Below are 24,483 nucleotides of genomic sequence, written 5' to 3' on the forward strand. Positions count from 1 at the left end.
TTTTTCCGTGACCTCAGTATGGGCTCACCTTTTATACAGAATATGTCGTTGGTAAGCCGGCCCTTGACAATACTGCAGGATTTGCTGGGTTTGACCTCCATTTATGCCCAACTAATGTTCTCATATTAAGTCAGTTACAAAGTGACATTATTCATGAAATGGTCACCTTGTGTTGGATTGCACTTGTTGACAATGGAAGTACAATAAAATAATATTTGCTATATCAATATTATATATTATATTATAACAATATTATAACTTCACAAGTGCAGAATTACACAGGAATGGTAGATAAAAATAGAATTAAAGCAATTTTAAAGCTACAGCAGAACCACTCAAATATCAAGCTTCTATAAAGACTATATGTGCTTCTCATATATGGCATTAAAGGGGCATTTAACAATGAATCTACCCCAGACTGTATATCACCCTTAAGAAAAACAGACTTTAATTTATTATGGACTACAATGGCCTATCAAATGCTAATATGTTGCTTCACTGTACACTGCTTTTTTAAATTTTATGTCTATTACTTGTCTACATTTAAAAAAAGATGATAACACCAACACTTTTCTTTATTAACAGGACTCCGATTGTGAGTCAAATTGGGATTGTAAGATTGATTCCTGAAGACAGCCAAGGTTCTTCACATGAGCTGCATTTGCATGCCTCATATAAAGCAATAAATTTAGGAGCTATATTGATCAATGATATAAAAAATATATAAACCATCAATTATAAAAAGTAATAAGATGTGTTGCGCCAATACAGATGCAAGCAACATAATCTATTATGTATCGGATGAATCTTTCAGACTTCTCAGTGTTAGTGAAACTGCTCTATCTGGTGGTCAACATTAGACACAGCAGGTAGATTGCCTAAACGTACTGATAATGATAGAGCTGGTGCAGGTAGATTAAATGCTGTGAAAGTGTGCATTAATTAAATTATAATATTAGATAATGTCAATTAAAACATTTCAATCACGTGTCACATGATTAATGCTAAACATGAATTACAGTCATTATAATTATGACTATATGTGAAACCTTTTTCCTTTAAACCTCAAGTCATTCCATTTTAATAAGAAAAAGATAAAAAATGCAAGAATAAAATAAACTTTGTTTGAATTTATGGTGACATAGAAAGGCATTCTCTACTATTTTGTTCTTTTGATAAACATTACAGACATTCACATTGACAATAAACATTTTATACTATAAATATATAAAAAGATATGTGCACAAAAATTCAAAAACGGACAGAAGAGAACTCGCAAAAAAATTAAAGAACAAATGCTTGGGACTAAACAAATGGATGACCATTATTAACAAGTTATTAAACACAAGTCAATTAAGCTATTGAGCAAATATCTCACATGAGCAAATATCTATATTAGTGACATCAAATGTCCTCTACACTAATGTTTTTAATTCTGACAATATGCAGTTTGGCCAAGTTTTCTTTTTAGTACGTTTTTCTTCAGTTAAACAATGAGAAGACACAGAGCAGCAAAAGGAATAAATTATCTTGTAAGAAAGAAATTTGTTCAAGTCTTTATAAGCACAAAGAACTGTACATTCTCATAAAAGTAGTATAAAACCAAGAAAAACATTGCTTACATTTGTAGTAGTTATTAAATTCCTTGGGTTTTTTTGGATTGAAAAAGGTGGAATTTAAATAATGCATGGAACCTAGAATAAATAATATTAAATCTACATGGCTTTTCATTTCATTGTCATAATGTAATAATTGTAGGATCTCAAACCAATCCACAGCATTACAGTTTATGAAATTTACACTACTGTAGTTCCGATACATTTGTGTCTGGATTTTGGATTACAATTTATGAAGACACTGTGTGTTCCCAGATAGAAGCAGAATGAGATTGAAGGCACATCAAATAGTCCCTGTTTTTTCAGATGCCATCTGAATGTCCTTAATGCATTTGCGAAAATCCCCTCTTTAAAATACTGTCACAAATATTTAAAAGGCACTGGCTCCAGTGATATCCCACTCAGTTTAAAGTTGTCCTTTTTTCATAATCTTTTCTTTCACCCAACAGGCAGGTCCGTCATATTCTATAAAATATATTTAGAGGACCCTTGCATACGGGCTGTGTTACTAACTGTGTTAGTCACTATCATTGTGTCCGATGGTGTAATGCACCATGGCGATGGTGTTGTTAGGGCATATCAACTGATGTTTCTGCAGATCTCTTTTGATGGCGATAAAGACTGTATGTCTGATATCTTCTTGCATATCTCCGTTGGAAGTTGGAGGCTATAAAGTAAATACAGATGCATTAAAATCTTTCAGCCTACTTATATTTGGTAAAGTACAAATTTCAAACAAGCTACAATATGATTCTTTTATATGTTCGTGACAATTATTATTAAAACCTCATGAAATGTTTTTTTACAGAACACTTACGACTCATGCAGGAAATCCTGGGCAGATCCCATGAGCCATCTCCTCTGCAGCGAATGGTGGGAACATGTCTCTGGATGAAGCCGTCCATGCACTGGTACCTGATCAAGGAGTTGATCTCATAGCGTGGGCGCGGCAATCCGAATGTGTGAGCATTATGGACCGGAGGTGGCTGACTGCAGGACACTGTTGAGAATGGCAATAATATTAACTCTTTGTATTTATCCCAAAACCTCATTTTGGATGACTTTAAGTGTCACCACCCAATGCAAATTTCACACTAACCTGTGCCTTTCTTGCAGGTGAAGGTGAGGTGGTAGTTGCAGGGAACATCATTCCACTGACCATCCTCGTGCCAGATCATTACCACACAGTCTTCCCCAGAAGAGAAGAAACTGTCCGGCTGGTTTGGTCTCCAGTTTTCATATTGCTACAGGGGAAGAATGTGAAAGGTGTGACCTTATGAAACAAGTTCTTAGATTGTATTTTCGGAGAGTATGTGACAGTATGAGTCTGTTAATGGATTTCTATGATTCATATTTAAATACTTGATTCATATTAAATTCATATTAAATACTGGGAATTGAACCAACCACCCTTGCACTGCTAAATCAATTCTCTACCAAGTGAGCTACAGGAACACCCTCTACGAAGGCCATATATATGGTTTTCCATTAATATATGGTGATAATATGTTTCCAAATGTTTGGGAAGGACTGTGTGAATAGATAAGCCAACAAAGGCAAGACGATGGATTTGAATGTAGCAATTCAACAATGACTTCCAGCAGGAGGTGCTAACTCCATAAAGCTCTACCAAAACTGTGATTACTGTATGACGGATTAGCAGAAAGTGTGTTATTCAAATAGATAGTTATAGGTTAGCTAATAGTTTCTGAGCCCTTGAGTTTAGATCACTGCAGCTGAGATGCATGTCTATGTGGCAACACTCTTTCAGCAATCCTGTGGATGTCTTCAAAGCATGGTTTGCTTGTCCTGTTATTATACGCTGAAAAGGAATGTACAATTCCTGCTTGAAAACACTAGTAATGACATTTTTTAACCTCTGGGCATCTTCAGTGGTAGTTCATCCAAAAATGCAAATATATATTTTGCTATAATTTACCCTTACGTCATTCCAGACCGCATGACCTCTCCCTTGCGTGGAACACAAAAGATTCTACAGTAAAGTCCATTTTATTAAGTAATGAAACTATTACATGAAAGGAACACTGGTGCTATTTGAAATATACTTTAATCACATTTACTTAAGAAAATGAACGTGATGTATACTCTGTTTTCCACAGATAAAGTATTACGAATTTGGTACAACAAGAGTGATAGTAAATAATTATGACGTTTTCGATTTCAAACAAGCGACTGCTTTAAAGGCATGAATAAAACAATAAACTCCCCTCTCCTATATGCAGGATTGAACTACCACAGATTTATAAACATTTAGGTCTAAATGATCTGTCATGCAGCCCATTCCAGGTGCTGATCGTCTTTCTCTTCCATTACCTGTCCACACCTGTCAGCTTGCCCTTTTCCCAGATTTTATCTTGATCCTTCAGCCCTCAGAGAAGTTCCGGAGATGAAAACTTCTATCTCCTACCCTCCAGGCCCCCCACCTCTTTGCAAAAGTGCTGTCGTTGTCTTTGAAGTAAGCCCAGTTACAACCAAATGCCTTAAGGTGTACAGTAATTAACCACTTTCCTGTTCACTGGATAAACACCTCTAACCATCACCAAGGAACCTTTTGCATGTGTCTCCTATTGTCTGTTGCTGTTCTTTACCAGCTATAAATCATAGCAAAATGTCTAATTGTCTTTTTTATTGGATAGTTTTGAGATATAAAACATGTCTGTAATGGATATGATGTTATGCGTTTACATTTCTGGACTTCAATCCAATACAAATCATTCAACTTGTCCATTTACATTCCATTCAATCTACTGTTTTCAATCCATCAGTAGGTGTGTTCCCTGTAAATCAAACATTTGACCTTTGTGCTACTAACACAATGCTTTCAATGCTAAATCGACTTGTTCATGTCCACTAACATGTTTGTCTTAATGACATTTTTGAAGGATGTTTTATTTTCATACGGTAAGCTATGAAGAATGATCTTACCACAGCACTACCATCTGTCCACCGGAAATCCTTCTCAAACATTTTATCATTCAGACCAATCCACTGGTAGTCTTGACCAAGGCCTGAGAAAGGAGAGATATACCGAGGTTAATTGTTTAGCCAAATTAGGAGCTTTTTACTGTATTAGTGTTTTGAAGTGAAGAGCATGTTTGGGGTTATATATCACTCTTTCTGTATCTATGGGAAGGGAAGCATTTGGCCACAATTTACATATTGTCAGATTAGTCTCTTTTACTTTATTAAGGAGCCTCTGTTTGATTCCTTGGGCTTTATAAGCATGATATTGCATAGAGTGGCATTAGAGTTGTTGATGGATAACCTGATATATTGGTTACTTACGGTTGATGTAGTGCTGCTCTTCATGTGAAATAATACTGGCGAGGTGTGCACCCTGAAGACGACACTCGCGCTCCGCTGTGTCCCAGTTACGCCGATAAGGACAGTGTTTGTAGCAGTGGCCCTGAAACTTGTGCCAGCCGTAGGTGCATGTTTCCGTGTCTGTGGGGGGTAATTCACTACATGTGAAAACAGTAAAGCCAGGTACTCCATATTATCAACTATCAACGTTTGATTAGTCTTTTACCCTAAAAAGCAGTTTTTACCCTTAAGCACAAAGAGTCTGAAATTTGCGTCCGAAATTCAGACTGGGTTAAGTTTTTCTGTGTTTTTTACATTCGTAGCAACCATTTTGAGAGGCCTTTTCTAACAATCCAGAGACACCGTACAAACGAGTGCCACATACGAAAAATGCGGACTGTATGTGCAAGGACCTTTACCCTTAACCTGCTTTGAACAATACAATGAATCAAACCTATTTTTATTTAGTTGCTAATTCCTCACATATATGTATTATGCATGTGCAAGGTGCACGTCTTCTAGAAATCACAACCATGACCTTTGCTTCACTAATATAATGCTCTACCAACTGAGGTACCAGATCACTGTCGAATGAAACCTGGAACTCCCTCTCAGGAGTACATGCCATTTAAACAAGATCGTTCAGAGGATGAGCTGCACCCATGCGACCATCATATCTAATTGCATCCGTAAGCTAATTTCATCTGCATGACAATGTGTACAGAAGAGGTCAAGAGAGTTTTACTCTGAGGCATTGTTTAGGAAAGAGGTGGAATAATGGAGTAAATAGGTTATAAAAAAGTTGTAAAAACATTCTTGGGACTTTCAAAGTATGCATTTTATTAAATCGGAGGTTTATTGGTCTTGATGACTTTGTCTGGCATGGTACACATATCTCCAGAGATGACTACAAAATCAGCATTTAAAACTATTTCCACATAAAGTTTGCAAATTATGGGTGTACTGTCAGTCACACTGAATGCTTGTGGACTGGCCCTGGGCTGCTCAGAGTCAGGCTGATGACTGTAATTGAAGCAGACTTGCCCTGGCAGAACAAGTCACTGGGGGTGATTTCTAAACCTTTTGCATATTAACAGACATAAGACACTAAATCCTGACGTATCGTTATTTTTTCTCTGGAAGAAGGTTTTAAAAGCAACTGTGTCTGAGCATTTAGACTCTAAGGCTGAATCACTGCTGAATCACTGAGTGATAACAGCAGTTCTCTACGGTGTAGACACATAGATGAAGGAGACAGTTTAGTCTGTATTTGTTGATGCAACCTTCGATAAGATTAAGATGAGTTGCACTCAGACTACTTGAGAAAGTAATGCATTAACAACTTGTGATGTCACTTTTGAATTGTTTTAACTTTGACGAAGACCAGATGTGAGTTGGCCTAAAGAGATTAAAGGTTATAGCTTTCTGCTATTAGAATCTAAATGTTACATGTTTGAGTTTTTTTAAATAGACATAATCTCACCAGTGTACATATATATGTACATTAATATGAAAAACAGAAGAAAAAAGAATGACGTTCTTAACGGAGGTGAACTGGGGGAAAGGCGTTTTCTGAAACAGTGGAAAGTATCATTATGTCTGTCTGCTTCGTGTAATGGTAAAAATATTACCTTTTTCACACATTGCTCCTGCATAACTTGGTAGACATAAACAGCTGAATGAATTTAGGCCATCAATACATGTTCCTCCATTACGACACGGGTTCGAGTGACATTCATCCAAATCTAATAAAGTAAAAGGTAAATAATAATTTGTTAATGAAAGCCAAAATCTGATGGAGTGCATATTGGGTAATGATGTTATATTAGTGTTAATGCTATTTACCCTTTTCACAGCGTTCCCCGTTGTATCCAGGTGGACATCTGCAGATCTGAGCACCACCCATTTTTACACAAAAACCACCATTCAGGCAAACATTTTCAGAACAGGTGTGAACACCTGCAGCAAGAGGGGAAAAGCTATTTTGTAAATACAAAATAACATCAATGTTATAATGTACTTTAACACAGTGTTAACATCTTACCAGGAATGTCAAATGTCTCTCCAAATATTATGTATCCAAGATCTTTTCCATTGCCAGTTGTATTTAGTTTTGAGCTTTCAACCAAGGTGGCCTCAGATTTTTCTGGTTCCTGAACGGGAATCTCGGTTGTAGGGTTTATAGCTTCCTCAATCAGACCAGCTACCTCCTGTTTCCTTGAGGCGTTTTCTTTACTGACAGACTCGGGTGTCCAAAACATGGGTGAAGTTGCAGTGGACATAATGACTGTCTGAATCTCTTCGGATAATGGTATGACGATAGAAACCTCATCCAGGCTGCTCTTTGAGCTATTGGACATTTCAGAACCCTCATATTCAGGTTGTGCAGTGTACGTGAGTCCAGTTTCATCTTTGGGTTGTGATGTATTCTTAACTTCACTTACAGCAGAAAAAGGTCCATATGTGACTACCTGTTGCTCAGTACTCATAACATCTGGTTGCGTGTTGCCATCGATACTGGTTGTACTGACCTCAGGTTTTGAGGAGGCAGTCGTTTCAGTGTCAATTTCTGTTTCTGTGGTGGCTTCAAAGCTTGTCACGCTGTTTATTCTTGTCACATCATCTGTGCTCCTCTCTAAACTAGTCTTATTTTCAATGTCTAGTTCTGTTGTGGATTCGCTTTTGTTATTGAAGTCAGGTGCGGACTCCACACTGTAAGGTTCTGATATTTTGTCATAATCTACTATGTTTTCCGCCCCTTTCTCAGATAAATTAAAACTTGGAATGCTGGTTGGTTGATCACTTAACATTGGTATGTGTGTAGATGATGGAGATTCCATTAAAATCTCAGTACTGTTATAAACCTCTGATGCTGAAATAAGGGATTCTGGAATAGTTGTTGAGGTCAATGGCTCTTCTTCACCTGTCCGGATATTTGTCTGGGGCTTATGTGTAACTGTCATCTCAGACAAAGCTTGTTGATATGTCTCTCCATCAGTTACCGATATTGCCTTTGGCAAAGGAGTTGTTGCTAAGTTAATCACAAAATCTGTCACCACAGATGGAGTTATATCAGTTAGACCTTGTGTAAACATTTCAATTGTTTGATCACCAGAACCATCGTCTTTTGAGAGAAATGGTGAATTTGTAGTACCAGAGGTGGACGATATAAAGTCTAATGGTCCCTCTGTTTCATCTGTGAAGTATGTTATATCAGCTGTCACTGGTGTTTTAGTTGTCTTAACATATGCAGACATGGTTGTGGTTTGTAAATCCACAGATCCTGTCACTGAACCAGTGAGAGATAACTGATCTGGGGTGACATTAATATTGACAAATCCAGTGCTTATTAAACCGGATGCAGGTGAGACTTCTATCTGTTCAGAGTTTGTAATCTCATTTGGATCTTCTGAGAAATCCTCAGTCATTGTTTCCATTGTAGCTTCAGTAGATTTATTGGAAGTGTGACCAGCCTGGGTTTGTTGGGGTTCATCAGCACTGGTTGTCTCAGGAGTTTGTGTTGCTTGTGTTTCTTCATCTTCATACGTTAAACTGCTTTGCAGAATACCTGGTGATGATGTTGTTTGTTGAACTAATACTCCTTCTGATTCATATGTCCCATGTGACTGATTCAACTCATTGCCACCTATTCCAGAACCATCTGTTTCTTCTGTCAAAATGCTTGAAGGTTGTGGTGTTATGACAATTTCTCTTAATCCAACAGCTTCTTCTGTAATAATCGTACGGGTAAAGGGTGAAGACAGTTCTAAAATAGACACAGCATCTGCATCAATGATCATGTCATCTTTTGTTATAACTTCTAGCTTGATGCTATGATCTCTCATACTCTCTGTTACTGTTGAAATCTGTTCATTGTTATCTTTCTCATCTTCGGTTAATATTAAGACTGTGTTTGTTGGAGTAACAGTTCTTACTTGCTGATCAGTATTGTCCTTATAGAAGACTGATTGGGTAGGTATGGACACAGGATGCTGTGATGTCACTAATGTAGTGAGGCTGCCACCCAAATCAAATGTTAAATTAGCGTTTGAGGCTGTGGAGAGACCAACAGAAGGTTCATGCTCTGTCTGTGCCTCCACTGATCCTAGAGTGCTTGAGGGTGCTCTCTGCATTTCAGGTGTGGTGGTTGCTGTACTGTCATTTTCACTGGCTAAACCAAAGGATCTTGTGCTTACAGTTGTCTCTGTCTTTATTGTCCTTGAAAGCAAAGGATATGATGTTACAGTAGTTGTATCAACACCTGAACCGTCATCTTCCGCTTCATCACCCTCTGCCGAGCCTTCTATTATATCACCACTGCCATCCTCTAAAACTGAAGTTGTGAAGGTAACTGTTGGCTGGGTGGAGCTTAGGAAGGAGGATGATGGGGATGAAGCTGGCTGACTCGCAAAATATGTAGTAACAGTTACGGATTCAATGCCGGACACACCTTTCTCATCAATTTCCGCCTCATCAGTTCTTACAGTTGGGTCTTCATATGCTTTGGTTGATGATGTTTCTGATGTCTCATTGGTAGATTCTTCTGGAGGGGTAAATTCTTGGTCATCGTATGTGGTCGAAAATGCTGACCCTTCTATGTCTGTTTCTAACGTATTTGGTCTTATGGTACTTTGGCTCTCAAAAAATGACAGATCAGATGTGCTTGACAGCATTGGAGCAGATGTGCTTGAATGTGAAGTTTTCTGGGGTTGTGTAAATACCATTGTAGTTATGTCATCTAATGGTGTAGCTTGAGAAGGAATTGCTTCCAGAACCTCTGGGGATATTTCACCCCCAGACCCATAATCTTCATTCGCTTCATTTTCATCTGTAAGGTCACTAATATGTTCATCAACGAACGGTGTGACTGCTGACTGGACTGTGCTAGACAGCAATGTCGGTTTAGTAGAACTTTCAAAGTCCTCTGACACTGTGTTGTTAGCCTCACTGATTTCAGCCTCATCGGTGGCCACAGTATAATTATCATATGTTTTAGTTGTTACAGTCACTCTATCTTCTTTGCTAGAGTCTTGTGAATGAGTGGTCTCATGGTCACCTTCTGTAATACCAGAGTCTTCATAGACAAGTGTGATGGGACTTGAAGCAGTGCTAGTCATAGGAATTGTGGAAGAACTAGTTTTGATGGCTGCTGAAGAGACTAGAATGACAGAGGATACTTGTGAAAACTGTGCTCCTGATCCTTCATCATCTGTTGTGTCATCTTCTGCATCTACAAATGAAGCTGTCGTGTGCTTGCTAGGACTTTTGAGAAAGGATGATGAAAGCATTTTGCTTGTGCTCAGAGGAGAAGTCACTGTTAGACTGGAAGTGACTGATACTGAACTATAAGTCTGTATGGATGATACATCAGTGGACTCTGATGTCTTTGCTGATATCTCTGTTGCCTCTGTCACACTCGCTGTAGTAACTGAGCTGTGAGACATTTCATCATCTTGACTTATGACTGTGCTTCCTGTGCTTAAGGGTTCAAAGGTATGTGCTGTTGCTGTAGAGTATAGTGTGGACATATGCTGTTTGGCATGTGAATCAGTTCTCTGATTGTCAGTGGTCTCAATGCCTCTTGAGCTAGGCATGAAGACTTGTCCTGTTGCATCAAATGCTGTATCTGTGAGCTCCTGGTCTGGTTTTGTTGTAGTGAACATTGAATAACTACTTGTTGAGAACTCTTTGCTGAACATATCAGAGGTTTCATCTCCTGAACTATCACCTGCAGATGACAAAACTGATGTGGGACTTGATGACAACACATCTGTTGTTTTTATCTTCTCTGTGCTTGTGACAGTGCTTTCTGATAATTGCTCATCTAAATGTTCTGTCTGTGCATAGGAGAACAGAGTCTCAGAAACATCTATGATGGTGGACTCTGATGGCTTTGCTGATAGCTCTTTTGCCTCCATCACACTCCCAGTTGTATCTGTGCTGTGATATGTTTCATCATCTTGGCTTGTGACTGTGCTTCCTGTGCTCAAATATTCAAGGGTATGCACTGTCACAGTAAAGTCTAGAGTAGATACAGGCAGCTTTGTGTGTGTTTCAACTGTCTGATCACTGAAAGTCATGCCACCTGTTGAGCTAGGGTCTGAGGCTGCACGTGTCGATGAGGTATTTGTGAGTTCATGGTCTGTGCTGTTGTTTGAACTTGTTGTGAACTCTTTTGGAAACACATCAGACGTCTCATCTCCTGAACCTTCAATTTCTGTGAATGACAAAACTGATGTGAAACTTGATTGCGACAACACATCTGTTGCCTCTGTCACACTTTCTGTAGTTACTTCATCATCTTGACTTGTGACTGTCCTTCCTGTGCTCAATGATTCAAGGGTATGCACTGTTGTAGTAGAGTCTAGAGAGGACACAGTCTGGTTGGTATGTGTTTCAGCTGTCTGATTGTCCATAGTCTCAGTCCCTGTTGAGACTGACATTGAGATTGTTCCCGTTGCATCAGATGCTGTTCGTATGAGTTCTTTCCCTGGTTTGGTTGTGCTGAACAATGAAGAACTTGTTGTTGTGGAGACTTTGCTAAACATATCAGAGGTGTCATCTCCTGAACCATCAATTTCAACTTCAATTTCGTCTGATTGAACTGTGCTGTTGACAGTGCGTTCAGAAAGTTTTCTCATCTCTGTATGTGCAGAGGAGAACAGAGTCTCTGATACATCGGTGATGGTGGACTTTGATGGTTTTGCTGATAGCTCTGTTGTCTCCATCACACTCTCAGTTGTATCTGTGCTCTGAGATATTTCATCATATCGACTTGTTGCTGTGCTTCCTGTGCTCAAGTGGTCTTGGTCTGGTACGGTTGTGCTAAACAAGGAAGATCTTGTTGTTGTGAACTCTTTGGAAAACATATCAGAGGACTCATCCCCTGAACCTTCAAATTCTGTGGATGACAAAACTGATGTAAAACTTGATGGTGACAACATGTCTTTTGTTGTCATATTTTCTGATGTAACTTCGCTTGTTACAGCAGAGTGTAGAGTGGACACAGAGTGTTTGATATGTGTGTCAGTTCTCTGATTGTCAGTCGTCTCAGCACCTGTTGAGCTAGACATTGAACCTGTTGCATCAGAGGCTGATTTTGTGAGTTCTTCTTCTGATTTTATTGTGGTGAACAATGAACTTTTTGTCGTGAACTCTTTGCTAAACATATCAAAGGTTTCATCTCCTGAAACATCAATTTCGGTGGACAACCCAGATGTTAAACCAGATGGCAAAAACACATCTGTTGTTTTTATCTTCTTTGTGCTTGTGATGGTGCTTTCAGATAATTTATCAGAGGAGAACAGAGTCTCTGATACATCAATGATGGTGGACTCTGATGGCTTTGCTGATAGCTCTGTTGCCTCTGTCACACTTTCTGTTGTAACTGAGCCGTGAGCTATTTTACCATCTTGACTTGTGACTGTGCTTCCTGTGCTCAAAGATTCAAGGGTATGCACTGTTACAGTAGAGTCAGGAGTAGATACAGGCTGTTTTGTATGCGTTTCAGCCGTCTGATCGGTGATGGTCACCGTCTGATCACCTGTTGACATAGTAATTGAGGCTGTACCTGCTGATGCAGATGCTGTTTTTGTGAGATCTTGGTCTGGTATGGTTGTGCTGAACACAGAAGAACTTGTTGTAGTAAAGACTTTGCTAAACATATCAGAGGTCTCATCTCCTGAACCATCCATTTCTGTGGATGAAAAAACTGATGAGAAAAATGATGGGGAAAACATACCTTTTGTTGTCATCTTTTCTGATTCTACTGTACTTTTGATGGTGCTTTCAGGAAGTTTTGTCATCTCTGCCTGCGCAGAGGAGAACAGAGTCTCTGATACATCAGTGATGGTGGACTCTTGTGGCTTGGCTGATAGCTCTGTTGTGTCCATTACACTCCCATTTATAGCTGAGCTTTGAGATATTTCATCATCTGGGCTTGTGACTGTGTTTAAGTATTCAGCAGGATGCACTGTTACAAAAGTGTCTAGAGTAGACACAGGCTGTTTTGTTTGTGTTTCAACTTTCTGATCGGTCATGATCACACTTGTTGAGATAGGTATTGAGACTGTTCCTGTTGCATCCAATTCTTTCTGTGTGAGTTCTTCCTGGCCTGATTTTATTGTGGTGAACAATGAATTACTCGTTGTTGTGAAGACTCTGCTAAACATATCAGAGGTCTCACCTCCGGAACCTTCAATTTCTGTGGATGACAAAATTGATGTAAAACTTGATGGCGGAAAGATATCTTTTGTTGTCATCTCCGATGTAACTTTGACAATACTTTGAGATAATCTCTCATCTAAATGTTCTGTATGTACAGACGAGGACAAGATCTCAGAAACATCTACAATGGTGGACTCTGATGGCTTATTTAATAACTTTGTTACCTCCGTCACTCTCGCTGTAGTAACTGAGCTTTGAGATATTTCATCATCTGGAATTGTGACTGTGCTTCCTTTGATCAATTCTTCAAGAGTATGAGCTGTTAGAGTAAAGTCTAGAGTGGACATAGGCTGTTTGGTATGTGTTTCAGTTGTCTGATTGTTGATGCTCTCAGCACCTGTTGAGCTTGATATTGAGACTATACCTGTTGATGCAGATGTGGTTTTTGTGAGATCTTGGTCCGGTAGGGTTGTGCTGAACACAGAAGAACTTGTTGTTGTAAAGACTTTGCTAAACATATCAGAGGTTTCATCTCCTGAACCATCCATTTCTGTCGATGACAAAACTGATGTCAAACTTGATGGTGAAAACATACCTTTTGTTGTCATCTTTTCTGATGCTACTGTGCTTTCGACTGTGCTTTCAGATAGTTTTTTCATCTCCGTCTGCGCAGAGGAAAACAGAGTCTCTGATACATCAGTAATGGTGGGCTCTGGTGGCTTGGCTGATAGCTCTGTTGTGTCTATCACACTCCAAGTTATAGCTGAGCTATGAGATATTTCATCATCTGGGCTTGTGACTGTGCGTCCTGTGCTCAATGATTCAAGGGTATGAGCTGTAGAATCTGGAGTGTACACAGACTGTTTTGTGTGTGTTTCAGATGTTTGATCGATGATGGTCACAGCAGTTGTTGAGATGGGTAGTAAGACTGTTCCTTCAAATGCTGTCTCTGTGAATTCCTGCTCTGATTTAGTTGGGGTGAAAATTATTGTTGTGGCGACTTTTCCAATCACATCAGACGTCTCATCTCCTGAAAGATTGATTTCTGTTGCGAACAAAATTGATGTGACACTTGATGGTGACAACCCATCTGTTGTTGCCATCTTTTCTGATGTAACTATGCTTGTGACAGTGCTTTCAGAAAATGTCTCATCTAAATGTTCTGTCTGTGCAGGGGAGAACAGAGTCTCTGATACATTAGTGATGGTGGAATCTGATGGATTTGCTGATAGCTCTGTTACTTCCGTCACACTTGATATAGTAACTGAACTGTGAGATATTTCATTATCTGGACTTGTGACTGTGTTTCCTGTGTTCAAGGATTCAAGGGTATGAGCTGTTACATTAGAGTTTGGAGTGGACATAGGCTGTTTGGTATAGGTTTCAGTTGTATCATAATCAGAGGTTTTAGCATATTTTGAGCTAGCTATTGAGACAGTACCTGTTGACTCAAATATTGTTGTGGCGAGTTCTTTGTCTGATTTGGTTGTGGTGAATAATGAACTTGCTGTAGTAAACTTTTTACTTAACATTTTGCTGTTTTCTGGGTTTTCTGTGCTTGTGAGATGTATTAAATGGGATGATTCAGTAGTGTCATTATAATCCAATGTGTTCTCTAATGGAATAATTGTTTTTTCCAGAGTTAAGTGTGCTGTAGAGGAACTTTTCTCAGTTGTAGCAGAGGATACAATGCTTGACATTATAGTTCCTTCAGCTATAAGAATCTCCCCTGCACTCACTGCTACAGAAGGAGGCAATAGAGTGGAGCCTTCTACTGTTGATCCTTGCCGAAGTAAATCTTCTGCTTCAAGGGTTGTGGAGAGCAAGGAGGATATCATTGATGAATCTGATACCACTGATCCATGTTGTGTTTTACCAGCTTCTATTAATGAACTATCAAATTCATATGTTGTTGCCTGTTCGTTGATTTGTGTTAAGTTTTGTTTAATGTGGGATTCACTTCCAAATGTATCTCCTCTGACTTCTAACACCACATTTTCAAGACGAGGTGTTCCCTCGTGCTTGTCATTTATGAAGCTTACGGTTGGAGTTGTGATAGGCTCTGCATCCACATGAGAAAGAATAGTATCAGGTACCTCGGGGTTGACTTCTGGCTGTGAAGGTTGAAAGGGTGTCTCTGTAAAAGGTATCTGACTTTGGTTTTCTGTTGAGAGAAAGAAAAAAACAGCTATTTAGGCCATTTCCTTTCCATACTGTATAGAAGATTATCTCTGTGCATTTTTATTAGTAGCTAAGCAGAGTGAACAGTTTAAACATTCAGCTATCCATTGTCAAAGCTGTGGCTTATTATTAGGCTCATAATGTTTAACATAGCATACATGCATTTCACCATATTAAAAGTCATAGCTAAAGGAAGACAAACAGAGATGCCAAATGTTTTGTTAAATTACTTTTTCAAGTCGTTTCTTTGACCTTAGGTTTATAATTTGTTACGAAACATTGCAACCGTCTTTGACTTTTTTAAACTGATCCTTTTCTCAATATGGCCTTGTTGTGACTTTGTCATCGGAGCAAGACATCGACACAGACATCCTGTTCCTTCATAAAGAAGATAGACTGCCACAAACTAAAGCCCTTCATATCTACCACATCTACAAAAATCGTCATGCACAACATCAGTCATATCAGTTAAACATCCCACACAACTACTAATACTTACCAGTATGTCTGTTTTAAGGGTAAACAGGGACCTATTTTCCCACATGCTTAACTTAGAAGATTAGTGACTAAAATCTGGAACACCTGCAGGGCCAGAGGTTCACAAATATAGACACCTGGTTAAGCTAAGACAAGTAGGGAACATGTAAACCTCCTCTCATTTGACTATAGCCCAGCTTACAAGCGAAGAGGTATGGCCAAGTTTAATGCCCCAGAGTTATTTTATATATATAAAAACAGCCGTCACAAACAAGCTGGGTCATGCTGAAAAACAGGACCAATGCAGTGGGCTGCACGAAGGCATAAATGTGCTTTTGTGTCTTAAATCATTACCTCACTGACCTAAATATCCTGTTTAACATCCAGCATGAACTCAGTTTTACTTATCACAGCATTGCATTGCTTTTTAAGATATGACTAACAGAGAAAGCAATCATATGCCCTTCACTATGAGTTACTGGTTGCTTGGCTTTCTCAACACAGAAGATATTCTGCTTTACCGATTACATCAGCCTTGGTGTAGTGTCCAGACTTCAGTGCCCTAGCAGACCTCTATGTTTATGCTGGTAAGGGTCCAAGGTTTCATTCTGCCAAGTGTGCAGTCACTTACAGAGAACACTGGGTAAACAGATTTGCTAGGGCATAGCCTCATAAACAAGTCTCAGAAACTAAATGGATCCACATCAACTGTGTTGGGACCATCCATGCCTGTCATTAACAGATTAGACCAGCCAGCAATGCTGCACCTATAGTGTGGTGGTGTAATGCTTTCAGCCTGAAGCTTAACATTTCTTGTGTGTGTGGTACAGAATGTGCATATAAAATATATAGTATGTGGTACTTGTTTCAAAAAGTTAAGACAAGCTTTATCTCAAAGAAATATGTACACAGCTGTTTTGAATCAGAAAACAACCATATTTTAACAGCTTGAGAACAAAATTTTCGAAAGTGCCTAGCAAAAGTCAAATCTAAGAGTATGCAAAAAAACATACTTAAAAGAATGCACATGGTTGCCTTTTGTTGGCGACAGTAAAAACGGACACAGTTTTAGCAGAGGCAATTAGCAGTGGAGTTTTTTTTCTTCAAAACTCACATCTACTTTAGACAACCTATCTTCCAACCCATACCTCAGAGGTTGTATGTATCACCTCAAATGCAACCTTTAAGGAGCTTCAAAACAATTAGCGCCTCTACCTGCAGTAGGCCATACTACAAGAACTTTTGCCTTAATTTAATGTGGTTTAATCTGTGTGCTAATTCGAAATGTAACAAAGGCCATGGTTCAATCCCTGGTAAGACGAATACTGCTCAAATACAGTATATACTGTACCTTGAATGAACTGTGCGGGACTCAAAGTGTCTGCCAAATGTAAAAGATAATTTTGAAAAAACGGTGGTTGCCGTGTAGAAAGTTCACATATTATGCATAAACAAACGTCATTTTGATTAGAACATCATTATTTTATGAAGACACATGCAACATGACCTTGACTTCAAAACATAACTATTTGTCGTAATAAGCTGCTTGAACAAACAACCTACGAGGATGTCAGGAATTTATAAAGTTATGCTGGAATTAAGGTATACATATACTGTATGTATATGTACTGATATAGGCCTTTCAATGTATTTAACTTTATTGTTCAGGACCCTGGACAGCACTGTAAACAATACTGTGACATATTAACTTTACTGTCAAGCAAAAATACACACATTTTTTGGAACATTGAAGATGTTTTGTTAGTCCTGTTAACCTTTTAAATGTCACAGCTGGACATGCAGAAGATAGGCCTTACATACGGATACATATACATTATCAAAATAACCTAAAAACAAATGCTTAAAATAATACTCCAGATAAAATCAAATGCCGTTTAAATGAAAATAATAAATAATAAGGAATTCTCTACATGTGATCCATCCAAATATGCTGAAGATAGGCCTTACATATGGAAACATTATCAAAATATAATCATTAAAATTGATTATGATGCAGCTGCCCTTCCATTTACAATCAAACAGTCAACACAACACAAATCTGAATGTAAAGGAAGTTGTACCTGATTCAAAATCTGTGATGGTGTCCTTGGCTTCTGTCAGTGTCTCCTTGGTTGCCTCTGAAGTGCCTAAATAAGCATCTTCATGTGATGTTCCAACACCCATAGGAAAAGATGTAGTCATCGCACTTCCCTCTGCAAGTTTGGTTGACCCAGGCACAGTCATATCTTGTGGGATGCTAGCATGATCTGCCAATTCAATAGTTCCACTTTGTAAAGAGCTGGTAAATTTTTCAATCTCATTTTGAGGTATTGAGATTCCCTTAGTTGTTTCTCCAGGTTGTGTGTTACAAATAAAAACTGTGGACACAGTAGCAGAATCGGTGACTGTATTGGTAACTCTACTGGAGGTCTCTGTAGGTTCAGATTCTGGGCTGGTGGATTTGTCTGTGAACAGATGAGGTGAGGGTTCTGCCATAACATGGTTTTGACTAGCAGTGTCATCCTCATAGTCAGGGAACACAGTAGACATAGCACTCTCAGGAAAAGTTGTTTCTCTTGCCATTGTGAAAGATGAGTGTGTAGAAGAAGGTGATTCAATCTTGTTCCCAAATTTATCAATGTTTGCTGTTGTTACTGGCCCAATTGCTCCCATTGTCTGTTCTGTACTGGACTGTGACACTTCCACTGTGTAGAGTCTGGAGTCTGGAACGATACTGGTCACCAATGGCTCTACAGTTGAGAGGTCCACTGGGTATGAAACTCTTTCTGTTGTAACTCCTACTAAGACAGCTTCCTCTGTTTTCCCAATCGCAAACATAGGCTTTGTGCTCGGAGAGGCTGAGAGAAGAATGTCAGGAAGAATGGTGTCCACTTCAATAATGCTGCTATCCTCTGGTATTTCCATTGGGGTTTCCTTGGTAGTGGGGACTACACTAGTAGGTTCTCCACGGACTACATCTCCACGAATATATGCTCCTTCATCCACCATTTCAGTTCCAAATTCACTAATATCAAAGTCTGGAAATGTTGATACAGAGACACTTTCCTCAGATTTTACACTGAGTGTGGAAGGATATGGTGTTTCGAAAGATTCCAGGCCGTCAGAAGGACGACTTGTCTTCAGTGGTGCCATGCTTGTAGAAAACATATAAGGGATATCTGTTGGGGCCGGGCCATCAAAAGCATTTGTAAGGGATTGGGGATCATCAGAGGTGACCTGTGACGAAGCAACCACTTCAGGAACATGAGAGAGGTCAGCATCAGCAGAATGAGTCTGACCTGCGATGGTCTCTGTTGTGGAGTTGGGCTCCATGGTGGTACCATCATGGATTGTGACATCCACCCAAGAGGACTGGTTGAATAAAAATGTATAACCTAAAAAAAAGAAAATATATATTTCACAATATGTTTCCAATAATTTGTATTACAGACACTCGACTATGCAGAACACCTCATATTGTAGAACAGTACAAACTGTAAATGTTTTTACATAACAAAGATGTCCAAAGTGACCAGCTAGTATAAAACACTAAATACAGCATTTGTGACATCCTTTAATATATCATTAAATGGAAATATTTTAAAGACTCTCTGAACAGAATCCCCAGATTCTGTTTTGCCCCAAGATATTGTTCAACATTCATAGTGTCTTGTCTGTCCATCTCATGGGATATTTCTGGTGATTGTCATCAGATTATTATGAAACTTGAAATCCTCTATTGCAAAAACAAGGGCATACTTTGAATGTGCAACTCTCAGTATCCCCCACGGTACAAACAATTGCTTTAAGACCCTCAAGTAATAGTTTTTTTATATTCTTGTCCTTTTCAGATTTTTGTTTCATTCCGAGTTAAAATTAAAAAAGGGCTTGGTCATTGTTTAAATCTCTTTAGCTACCATACAGACAGCTCTTTAAACATATAATTGTATGTAATGTCTGTATTTAAATATGAAAAGCTATTTATTCTTGTCTTTACAGCCTATTATTTTGCTAATTTAATTTCATTCATGCAAACAGCTTACATGCTTCTAATGGCTGTTTAGAACTTAGAAGATTTGTGTTTACAGAGAAAAACTAAACTCACACTAAAAGCATCATCTTTAGTTTCTTTAATACAGTTGGCTAACATCCAAAGCTCCAGCTGTTCTCCATTAAGTTCTATTCAGCCATGTCTGATGTCAGCCATGAGGTGCTTTTTCCTTTTCAGAAAAATGATCCTCATCCATGTGATGTATTGTCTGTCTTCTTATGGGATTTTATAAATGTAGGTGTGAATTATTTTCGTTTTTCTTAAATTGACACATTAGCAAGCTGTCGGGCAAAAAACAGCATCTGTTAATCATATAAGACTTTCTGTCTCTCTCATGTGGTTAAGGACAGTGCACAGTGGCTGTGTCTTAAAAAATGACTTAGATTTGAAGCAGGTAGCTCACCGGGTTTTGAAACACATTCTGTATCTAATTCACGCTCCTTACAGGCAAACAAACGTGAGAAACAACCCACTATGTAAGAGAAGACACTTATACAGCACTCAATGCCAAATGGATCAGAGAGGCTTGACAGAGATGAAACAGACCAAACAGACAGAGGGGTCACATTGTTCAGTGTAGGATGAACCCCAGGTCCATTACTTATCACAGCAGTCGATAGTTGTCATTCTGGGTGAGTGGCCTGCCTGGCAGGGGGTAGGTCATCTAAATTAGCCTCAGCTGAAAAGATAACCCCCCAGGTCAGGGGTTAGCGAGACCCACTGAATTTAGAGCTCTCTCCTTTATCCACATGTCTGGTCTGATAAGCGCCGGTGCGAATGACTGGAAGTAAGGAAGTTGTGACAGTGGAACCAAGCGTAAGAACCAGCAGGTAATACCTAAACACTTTTTAGGTTTGTTCCTAAATGTATGTTTATTTTGCATGCTTTGAAACAAATGTATAGTATAATGCAATGCAAGTCACTTTGGATTAAAGCGTCTGCCAAATGCATAAATGTAAATGTTTTTACTGAACTTGCAGCAAAACTTGCTATTCATCTAACACTATGGTATTTACACAATACACAATACATAAAGCGTATGCATGTACTGTAGGCCTATATAGATAGCTAGATGTCCACCTGGTGCATAATATTGTTTTGATGGCATCTGAGCTATTGGGATTATTGGAACATTATCTGAGACTTTTGAAGTGCAAGTACCTGTCAGCAGCAGATGCAAAGTCTGACAAGAATCTGTAATTTTAGCAGTTGGATTTGTAGCTATTAAACACTTCAGTGGCATAACAGACTTCAGAATGTTAAAACCCTCTTGTAAACCAAGCCCCGTTTGGTTTCCTCAGATACGGGCGGGAACCCAGAATGCAACCGAGTGAGGTCAGTGAATCACTGGGGAATGAGTTACTCTCATGTAAACTTTTCCATACTTTGCATTTCAACCTAAAACCACCACAGTTAACAAAGAATGGTGCATTCTAATTGTATGCATTGGTTTGCTGCCCTTAAACACCACTTACAGTGCTTCAGGTACACGTGAGTTAATGTATGTTAATGTGTACGTGTTTTGAAAGAGCAGAGAATCTGGTGGATGACTGTTACCTATTCCCTTTAACACATTTCTTTCATTCCAATTTCAGGAATACATGATGACCCCAGGATATTTACCTTTAAAACAATAAGCTCCTAACTTCATATTGGGATCCGGGAAGCCTGTTTGGTTACGGTAACGGTACATGGTACGGATGCCCAGCAGACCACCCCCGCACTGTTGTTTGGGTAGAGCGACAGGGTGACGGGCACTGCCATCAGAGAGCCACCCATAATCACATCTGTCCAGACCTTGTCTCCAGGCAGCATGAAGTTGGCCAGGAGAAGCCAGCACTGCATTCTGGCTTTCACACTCAGCCTTGGCCTCTTCAAAGGTCATCTTATGCATTGTGGGGGCAAAGAAAACATTTCCTGAAGCAAAATAAAACATATATGTATATATCATTATACTTCTGTGAAATACATTTACATTTGTCATAATGAATTAAAGGCAATAAGGGCTTGCCAACTGTTATAAGCAGTCTGATTAGAAGCTGTAGACCTGGAACATCAAGCACAAAAAGTACAAAAATACAACCAGCTAACATCAAATGGGTTTCAAATTAAGAATGAGTTGTTTTTTCCCTTGCCCTGGGTGTTACTGTCAAAAACTGGAACAGAGGTTTTCATGTAATTTACAGCCAATAAAGACATCCCTAAATGTTCTTTCATGAGGGAATGAGGCATGTTAAATACCACAACATACATGGGTGTTAATGTCACAAATCCATCTGCCAGCTACTCTTGCTGTTGGTTGTTTTTAGGCCTTTTCCATAACAAAACACTTTTGAGAAACTCCCCTGAAGTTAGAAATAACTGTGCAAAGCTGTATATTATTTAAACATGGCAGTGTTGTATTTCTGTATTTATTAAAAGAATATTAAGGGCGATTGAAAGTTACTTGTACTGTACGTTATTGTTTCAGATAATCTTATAAAGAAACATGCATGAGTCAAAAAAGCCTTTTAGAAAGGTTGTGTTTAAAACTTTAAAAGTATAAGAACTTAAATGAATCTTCCTTTTCAATGTTTGATACTGCAGATGTTTGTGGCCATATTCATTTTTTGGTCATAACTGTGGTTTGGCCACATTAAGTGTGTCAAAGTACTGTTCATAAACTACTCTCACATTAGCACAGAATTTTTGTTGTTGTTTTTTATTTATAACAGTGAAATTGTAAGAAATAACACGTACCCTCAAGCTTGTCCACATAGCAGTATACATCAAAAGTATCAGTGGGCTTGCGAGGGCCATATGACCTGACACCAGGTTTTTGAAGCAGATTTCCAAAGCAGCCAGGCCTTGGTGCGGTGATTGGATATCTACAAATAAATAGACACAATCAACGCTACAATACACAGAGGGGACTTTTTCTCATGGCATGAGTAAACAAACAATCGGTTATTTAGCTTTTGCAATTTCCTTTTAATGTCAACATGTTGACGTATTGTTTGGTAGTGTTGAGTTAAGGCAGGGAAGTTTGTCAGTAGGTGAAACAGAAGTACAGCTACTTGTGTGTGCGTTCTGTGTGTGTGTTGCTTCTAACCTCACTGTTTGATCTGCTAACCAGCCAGCATCACACTGGTCAAAACCATCCTCGTAAGCTGACTTCAGCTGTTCTCCTGTAGCAATTGTGGCTCCGACATCCTTGCAGGTCTGGACAGCTTCTGCATAGTTCAGAGTGTATCTGCTAGAATTGGACCTGTAGTGAAACACTACGCCTGTTCAAAACAAATTAAAATAAATTAAAACAAGATCAATGAATGTATCCTCAACAGGTTACAGAATAGAATAGAATAGAATAGAATAGAATAGAATAGAATAGAATAGAATAGAATAGAATAGAATAGAATAGAATAGAATAGAATAGAATAGAATAGAATAGAATACTTTATTGTCATTCCACAGCTGTAAAATGAAATATAGTTCAAATTGCTTATAAACAAATTAGTTAACCAACAGTGTTGGGACATTCACATGATTGAGGGGACATTCCCTCCACCCCTGTAATTGTTGCTTTGAAACAAATTCAAATTAAATGAGGGATGAATATAATTAAAATGGCAGTGTGTCTTCGCTGAATGCAGGGTGGTGCTGCGATTCAAGAGCCAAAGCAGTTCTGGGTTGACCCATCCCATCCTTTCACATGACCCATACATAAATCATGATCTCAAACACGATGAGCCCCAACATCACAACATATCCAGGCAGAGGAAAGACATTAGGAGAAGAAATGTTTATTAGAGCACATTTTACTTTTACTGTATGTATACTGGTTAGGTCGGAAACTACCTTAGAAAACCTAAATAATTTAGACTATATAGACAAAATTACACTATAATTTAGATAATCTGTGTGATCATCTGATCACCTTTGGTTGAGAGTGATCCATTTTGTCATGTTGGCGGCAGCAGATTCATTTCAGACAGTTTGACTACAAAAGTGTTAAGTGTAAATTGTCAAGCCAAAATCTTACCATCGACATCCAAACTGACTGTATCTTGTGAGTCCTCAATTCCAAACATCACTTCGCAGCGGTAAATTCCAGCATCACTGGCCCGAAGTTTTACCATTGTCAGAGAAGCATCCCCAATGTCTTCTGGGTGACTAGGCACAGACACGCGAGTCTTGTAAGCTGAACCAATCTTAATGGCGCCGTTTTGGGCGACAAGAACAGTCAACTCCACGCCCCCCTCAATTTTGGTCCATTTTATGCGCAGGTAATCTTTTCCTAGGCTGGTGGTGTTGCTAGGTGCAACAGTGGGCATGTGGGAAAAGTGACATGGAAGAGTCACTTTCCCAGATAACAGTCCGTTGACAGGACGCATCACCATTAATGTGCTAGAAACTGAAAAATATAATATGATATGCATTATACACTGATTCATCCACTGCAAAGCATATAATACCGTGCCTCACTGTGTTCGTGTTAATTGAGATACTAATCATTTAACTTCTGTTGGTCTTCTACAATGTCCATTGGTATACAGTATATGACTACACGAGAAACAATTTTGATCTAGAACGACTAATAATTTGAGAAATGCTTTGGATCACCCCTGAGGGCAGCACACCACCATGTGTGTTCACATGGCCTCTCAGAGTGATGAATCCAAGCCATCT

The 24,483-nt window shown here is 38.9% G+C and overlaps 1 protein-coding gene across 1 annotated transcript; it reads right to left on the minus strand.

Annotated features, from left to right (window-relative positions):
- Positions 1 to 1,117: 1,117 nt before the first annotated feature.
- Positions 1,118 to 24,188, minus strand: vcana (versican a; the record flags this gene model as incomplete). The annotated part of the gene is made up of 11 exons (XM_079487708.1): positions 1,118 to 2,283; positions 2,434 to 2,616; positions 2,716 to 2,860; positions 4,563 to 4,645; positions 4,923 to 5,081; positions 6,572 to 6,685; positions 6,786 to 6,899; positions 21,439 to 21,732; positions 22,555 to 22,682; positions 22,907 to 23,081; positions 23,837 to 24,188. The coding sequence occupies 11 exons, from the start codon at positions 24,186 to 24,188 to the stop codon at positions 2,186 to 2,188; spliced, it is 1,845 nt and encodes a 614-aa protein (XP_079343834.1). The 3' UTR covers positions 1,118 to 2,185.
- Positions 24,189 to 24,483: the final 295 nt, after the last annotated feature.

The sequence above is a fragment of the Barbatula barbatula genome (genome assembly GCF_947034865.1).
Source record: "Barbatula barbatula genome assembly, chromosome: 2".
In the NCBI taxonomy this organism is placed as follows: Eukaryota; Metazoa; Chordata; class Actinopteri; order Cypriniformes; family Nemacheilidae; genus Barbatula; species Barbatula barbatula.